Consider the following 7,952-nt stretch of genomic DNA (forward strand, 5'->3'; position numbering starts at 1 on the left):
GAAGTAATACCATTGGCCTGTCATAAGACGAGTTTAAACAATCCCATTGAATTCCACCACTTAATTGTATCCTGACAGATACGTATTTCGACCTCAACAGTAAGGCCGTCTTCAGTGTCTTGTACTTGACTCGAAGTCGAGTCAAGTACAAGACACTGAAGACGGCCTTACTGTTGAGGTCGGAATACGTATCTGTCAGGATACAATTAAGTGGTGGAATTCAATGGGATTGTTTAAACTCGTCTTATGACAGGTGAAAAACATTCCACTAAAAAGCTCAAAATAATTTTCTTATTAATACCATTGGTCCAGAATGGTCTAAGCTTAAAAGGCCACATTATCAAAATTAACATACGTTGCTTTATCTGTGATTCACCTGCACGTGCTTTCGTTAAAGGTACTATACGACAATTTCATGAGAAAAATGTTTAAAAAAACTAGTTCATTTACAAAATGATTCATTACTTATTCTAGGTGTAGTAAACTTCAATGGGAAAAATGGCTGCTTGAAGTGCACTATAGATGGAGAGTACTCTTATGTGTCACGAACTGTCGTGTTTCAAATGAGAGGTTTAGATTGTATTGCCTTCTGGAAGGGAACTGAATGGCGATCTTTTCTGAACTATGTTGGTATAGTGGTGCTCAAAGACGTAATTGATGAAAAATTGTATAACCATTTTCTTCTTCTCTTCATTGCTGTTAGAATATGTTCCACAGATTATTGTAAGGAATGGTTAGCCCTAGCGCAAACATTATTCGAAAAGTTTATTGAAGATTTCATTGAGATATATGGCGAAGAATATGTAACAAGTAACATTCACAACCTTGAGCATGTCGTAGGTGATGTAGAACGATTTGGTTCTCTCAGTACAATCTCGGCATATCCCTTCGAGAATTATCTTTTTCAACTAAAGAAATGTGTAAGGCAGGGTAATAATTGTCTCGAGCAAGTGGCTAACAGGATTCTGGAAAAAACTCGATCAGCTGTGAACACAAGATCCACCGGATTCATTCCCTCAGTAGCTAGAAACAGGGATAAAGTAAAGTGTAAAATACGCCAAGGTTTTGAAATAAACAATGTATTTAAAAATTCATGGTTCTTGGCAAAAAAATTTGAAATTGTTCAAATGATTGACGCTACAGTTGATTCAGATTATAGTATCTTGATACACGGAAAAGCGTTGGCTAATCAGACTGACTTTTTTGAGCTACCTATTCGATCTTCTTTTTTGCACATTTACAAAGCTCAAATATCTGGTTCAAAAATTGCGCAAACATTCAAAGTGGAAGATATTTTATGTAAATTTGTAGTAATCTCCTACAAGCTGAACAGCTACGTTTTTATTCCTCTATTACATACTTTTCCGAAATAATGAAATATCATTTCGATAAACACTTACAGCATCAGAAATATGATTAAGGTTCTATCTAATAGTAATTTTATAAGTATTCAATAAAATATATTTAAATAATATATGATATATTTAAGAAAACATGTTAGAAAAATCAAATTATTCACTTATGTTGTTCGCATCTCATCAGAAGTAGCAAAAGATTACTAATCAACAAATCACTCAAATTATTCATCGTTGAAGTCATATGAATCTTCCTCATATTCATGTTCTGAGTTCGATTCTGATTCCATTTCTCCTTCAATGTCGTTGGCTGTAAGCACTTGTTCCGGTTCAATAACTGCTGTAGGATGCTGATGTTCATCCAGAACATGCTTATCACCTGGAATTATATTATTAAATTTAAAACTAGTGCGAAAATTTTAAACTAGTGCGAAACTAGTAAAAAAATACATTGTGTGTTTAAGCTGTAGGCAGACTATAGAAAAGTTCACTATATAGGGGAAATGTTCCGATCTCCATCTCACTGTACATATATCCATCTCATCGCTAAACAAAGAAACACGGCACCAAATTCGTCGCTTCTTTTTGTCAACATGCGTGCTCACTGCTGAAAAAAATCACAAAAATAATAAACAAACCAAATTCCTTTCCATTGCTTTGTTTTTGATGGGATGGAAATAGGAGCTATGAGATGAAGTGGCGAACCGTTCCCCTATACAATTATCTGTGACTATGGTAGTGTTTTTTTTTAATTTGAATGTGAAACAGTTGAAAACAAAAGCACATTTAGAAAGGTGATACATAGTAGTCAAATTGAAAACCGGAATGAGGTACTATCAAAGTTGGATTTTCTCGCAACCGCACAGTGAGACCAATTCTAAAAAAGACGGTCAAAAATGTTAGAAGTGAATAAAATGGTCTAGCAGGCCACATATTATGATATTTCATTGAATGGATAGTTGATCTTCTCGGCATCACCGACCCGTAAGCTAGAGATCCACTACCGGAACGAGAGGTGGGGCACCAGTCGTCGCAAGCACGCTAACGTTCTCAAAGACAACGTGCTTGCACCAAGTGGCGCCTCATCAATATCAATGGCTGGCGCCGCCAGTGTCGAGTTCCAGTTCTTTGAGCATAATTACAGGTATTAAAAGCCACCTTTACTTCCCCATTTCTGCCGCCTCACTGCAGTGCCAACGAAAAAATATATTCCATTATTTGAAATTGTAAACATATAGAATGGATTTTGTTTCGTCCCTAAACAAAGTCTGTAGAAGCGCAAATGGATTATTGATATTACGGTTAATGTGAAAAACTCATGATCTTTTAACAGAGTAAGTATGGAAAATTAGATGTACTGTAGGGGTCAAATAAAATACTCTCCCTGCATTGCGACTAAACATGACATGACTTGATAGTTTGTCCTACTTCATTTAACAATATTTTCAAAATCTCAGAGCGCAAGTGCCTGTAAAAACTCATGATCACGTAGAATTTCCTTAATTAAAGTATGCGTGAGACAAGAACAAATGGGCGTACACATATTACGTATGCCCTTATGGGGAGAGGGATCTGTCGTTTTACCTATAAATAAAATATCATTTGTATGTAAGAAATCTTACATGAAGGAAAGGATGTTGAAACCCAAAATAATGCTTACGTAATAACTGTACGACCCCTAGACAATTTTAAGCTGATGTCACACCATTGTATTGGGGCAAATGAGAAGTACAGAGAGAAGTGAATACAAATTGTGCGTTGCTTTTTATCAAAATTGATTGGCAAGACCGAAACGACCACTGTCAGTAAAACCGAAATAACTGAGCGGGCGGAGGGTGGCGGAACCTAATTTCTGCAGGATTGGATTCCTGACAAAAAAATGAAACTACAGTGTGAATTTCATTGATGGGTACCGATGGGTACCTTTTTGAATTTCACAATGAATACAGCAAGAATATAATACAATAATAATTTTATACATAATAAAGACCGAGTACTTTCTGCGCGATCAAACATAATTTACGAACGTATATGCGTGGCTTTATTAGTTTTTGGACTACACTTTGTGATGGTGCCAAATATAATAGGTTTGGGTCATGTATACGTTGTGGCCAACATAATGAAGCAGTAAGATAAATGTTACAAGATTTAACAGAATTAAAAATCGACAACATGCTCAACTTGTATTGACTATAAAGGTAAGATCCACCCGAATAAAATGACTCAAAACTATGTTTACATCATCGTCAAGTATTCTACTAACAACCCATGACTCAAGTTATTAATTTGGATCATTTTGAAAAAATGGTTTTTGACCGTCTTTTTGAAGATTGGTCCTTCTGTGAACCGGTACGTTAAACCTAACTTCGTAGTAGTGCGCTGATCTAATTAGGCCCGAATATAGACTAGCACGTCACTAGCGAAGTTAGGTTTGACGTACGGGTTGCGCGAAACTTTGATAGTCCCCCATTTCGGTTTTAGCTTGATTAACGATATAGGGGAGAACGGTCCAAAATGCACCCCTGGGGCAAAATGGCCTCTCTCATATAATCACTCATATAATCTGTTGTAGTACATTTATGAACGAATATTACCATTATAACTCATAATTAGTTATCCATCATTGAGCTCCATTGGAAAAATCTAGCAAAATCCCTTCATTTTCACTCAAATTTAGCGATTTGCTATTCATCAACCACATTCGTAAGATTGTAGTTCAATCCATTAAGAAAATACAAACAACCATGCGTTCACCATCATTTTACATGCAATTGAGTCATTTTAGACCACCATTCGGACGTTTTGCCCCAGGCCTGTTTTTAAAACATTTTTTAAATGCGTTAGAAAGTCGTGAAAACCTTATTGTTTTGAATAGGAGATCATTGTGAAATGTAGCTGGGTTTGTAAATTTTGCACCTATACGTTGAAATGGTTGGGTATTATTGTTTATATGGGCGAAAACATCAAACAAGCTTAAGGGGTGCATTTTGGACCGTTCTCCCCTACTTACTTCCATGGTATTTTCGAGCCGCTTTTGTCTTTGCTCTACGATGAACTGAGGATTGCCGCTTCCCTTTTGCCTCGCTCCGTTTCTTTGAGTTTCTCGTTACTCTCTTGAAAAAGTCCTCAAGAAGTAAACGCGAAAATGTGTTATTCACGCTACGAATTAGTTTAAAGAAAAGGTCAAGAATATTGACACATTTCTTTAAAGGATACTTAGTGGTTTCTCCTTTACTTTCTCCAGTCCAAGAACAGACAAGCATTAACTTCCTGTCGAAGATGTGATCAACCAGACCATAAGCAATATTGAGTCCATTACAATCATCGCCACTATGTCCAATTATCCTTTTCATATATGCAAACTGTAAGTGAGGAAAAAAATATCATTTAACTGTATTACCATTACCATTGGGCTTCGTAAATATAGTGTGAAGAGTCAAATAAAGTAATAATAACTAATTTTTTCTGAACTTAACATAGACAAACAAACTTAGAACTTGGAATATGTATCAATAAAAGGAAACAACAAACTCAAATAAATTCGATGCGCGTGTCAAACTATCGTTGCACTTACCAACTGTTTGGCGTACACATCATTTTCCAGATTTTCTTCCAGATTGTCCAGCCCTTCAATAGTTGTCACTGGAGAAAACTGGAAAGACGACGATGGCTCTTGATCATGCAAACATGTATTACTGCGAGAAACAGCATCTGTTTTCATCTCCAACATTGCTGATGTTTTAGCCAACATTACTTGGATTGAGCCAAGTACTGAGTTGGTCGCCTCTGTAGCCACTCTTGTACAGACCTGTTCGATCTTATCTGAAACTTCTCTGATGATTCTGTCTGCATCGGGCTGGAAAAAAGTGAAAAACATAATATATGAGAGGTAATACAATAGGTAATACCGTTTTGGGTGAAATGTTACAAATTGTGGATTTATGAAAATCTTTCGGATGCGCAAATAGTGCTACCTAAATAGCTGCTGGCAAACTAATTTTGCTTATGGGATAACTTGAGATTAAATGCCATACGTTTTGATTTTAAGGCCCTGAAGGTTAAACAATGTATTACTACATACTAAACTATGTTCTGTTGCATTGTGGCACAAATGTTCACCCTTCATTAAATGCTATCTTACCTGCTGAATGTTTACAACGTATCCTTCCGTCACCATTGTATCCATCGGCGCCACTAATGTGTTGGACGCATCTGTTATAGGTGCAGATTGGGAAATCAGCCCAGGTCCTTGAGTTTTTTCCAGCAAATTATTCATATCCGGATGACAGTAAATCTGTTCGACTGGCTGGGCGACAACGGATACACGCGGATCAGTGGACACAACATTCGAAGGATGTTTCTGTGCGACAGACTGTGTTGCTTGCTCCAATACTTCTACAAATTATTTTTTCAAATTAATAATTAATATAAATATATATTAACTGTACGAAGAAGGATTGAATGTTTAGGTTTACTTACGATTGTCATTTATCATATGATTCAGATCAAGCGGTTTTTTAATCGAGGCTGTTTTGGCAGTTTTTCTGCGCTTGACAACAAAGTCCGATGCATCCGTAGATTGGCCAGAAAGATCGTCAGCCTCTTGCTCAGCCTCAGAGAATGTAGGGATAAATTTACGCTTGATCGAGCAAGACATTTTTATCCACGAAGGCGATGGTGTTGATGCTGCATTTTTACGGAGCTCGTTTGCTTGCTTGTTGGGCCACAAAAGAGTATTTCCGCAAACCCATTTATGTGGCACTACCGTTAATACTGGCTTACCAGTTTCGATGGTTTGCACCACCAAGAAATAATCTCCTGCAAGGACAAACAATGTTCTTCAATCGGAGGAGCATTTTTACAACATTAAAAATACATACCTTTGCTCATTTTGGCGAAAAAAGAGGTGGAAAATAGAAAATTTGCACCGGTACTGTCGAAATTTACTTCACAAATTGTTTTTGTTTTGAGATGAGTTGACAGTTTGGTGCCGATTCAAAGAAGCAGTGTTACCAGATGGTTTAAGATGTGCTTATTCAGCTTATGTTAAATTTAGTAAGAGCATCGCCACCATTGATATTGATGAAATGTTTAATTCGATATTTGTTCAAACATTAACACTCTGTGATTCCATTAACTCTTAAGTCAAGAAACAATTGAATAAAGCAGTTGTTGTGATGTCTTTTAAATATGGCTACATCGAATAATTCAGCTCATAAATTGAAACTTTAAATACTACTTTCAACTTTCTACCAGATGTCATCAAGGATGGTGTTGGACGCATGCAGACAGCAGTGAATCAAAGGATCTGGAGATCGAGCCTAGTCATCGGTGGAGATTGCGATACATTCGGTTATTGAACAATTTCTTCTGTGGTTCAAAAGTTTAGTAAGTACAAAGTAGTTACAAAACGCAGGCTATGAAAATAATTGACTTTTTTTTTGTAAATGATAGTTTTAATAATTGTTGATGCTATGTTTCTTAGCAATTATTTAACAATCAATAATTGAATAACATGGGTTATAAAATCATATTCAACATTTTGATCACAATCAAAGAACAGCAGTAATTAAAAAGAGTTTGTTAATTGTTGAAGAAGAACTTCAAAACATCTAAATAAGGCTTATTAACTTGAAAATTAATCAATTGTTTGTAAGTGCTTATTCCATATTTGTATGCCAATGGAAAAGCAACTCGCTGTACAACTTTGTTCGCTAAGTGTTTGTTCATAAGGCGTCAGCAACGCCGTGCAATAAGTTGTGAAAAAATGTATTAACAGGTATATTCATAAAATAAACAGCAAACGTTCAGCGCTTCAACAACCACGTATCATCTGTTGTTGAATTATGTCTCCACTTTTGGGCGAACAGTATTTGTGAAGCAGTTTACATCTACATCAACACAGCTATTGACAAACATTTAGCTTATTAAGGTAGTTTGATGAGACATTTCGTCAATTGAAAATTGTTTCTTGGGTATCTTCCCAGTACACCAGTTCATGTGATGTTCGCAGAAGCAGGCTGAGTGCCCATGCAGCATCGAGTTGAAGCCTTAGCAAAAAAGCTAGTTCAAGCTATTTATTTCAGAGCACATCTATACAAGTTCATGTCAGAAACACTGAACAAAGAAAAGGGAAATGGTTCCTTTTTAACCGAGACAACTAACAAACACATGGATGTCCTATTTTAAGTACCTACGTCTATCAGATAAGGCATAAAAGACCACGGTACGTAGAAACATTTGAATTCACACAAAAAGTATTTATGTACGAAACATGTACGTAAATTCGGAGAACCAAAAAACATAATTGCAAACATGAGACGAAATGGATGGCAAACGCTTTACCAGGAGAAAATACACTACAAGGGGCTCAACCGAATTTTTTTCTGATGGATCAAAGACGACAGCAGGAAATGCCTTTGCAGACGATACGAAGGGGAACTCTACAGCCAAAAACATGAATATCAATTTCACCATTTCAAACGTGGATATGTTTGCCATATTCTGAAAGCGGTTGAGCTAGCCAAAACGAACGTCTACAGAAAAACAGTTATTCTCACCGATTCACTTAATGCGTGCGAAATGCTGCTTAATGAA

General features: G+C 36.4%; 1 protein-coding gene across 1 annotated transcript; it reads right to left on the reverse strand.

The window, feature by feature from the left end:
* Nucleotides 1-1,579: 1,579 nt before the first annotated feature.
* LOC134208934 (uncharacterized) lies at nucleotides 1,580-6,302 on the reverse strand. The gene is made up of 6 exons (XM_062684895.1): nucleotides 6,236-6,302; nucleotides 5,835-6,173; nucleotides 5,497-5,750; nucleotides 4,930-5,211; nucleotides 4,366-4,717; nucleotides 1,580-1,734 (listed from the first exon to the last, which is right to left on the reverse strand). Exons 1-6 carry the CDS (start codon nucleotides 6,243-6,245, stop codon nucleotides 1,580-1,582), a joined length of 1,392 nt encoding a protein of 463 aa, XP_062540879.1. The 5' UTR covers nucleotides 6,246-6,302.
* Between the last annotated feature and the right edge of the window lie 1,650 nt (nucleotides 6,303-7,952).

The sequence above is a fragment of the Armigeres subalbatus genome, chromosome 2 (assembly GCF_024139115.2).
Source record: "Armigeres subalbatus isolate Guangzhou_Male chromosome 2, GZ_Asu_2, whole genome shotgun sequence".
Lineage (NCBI taxonomy): Eukaryota > Metazoa > Arthropoda > Insecta > Diptera > Culicidae > Armigeres > Armigeres subalbatus.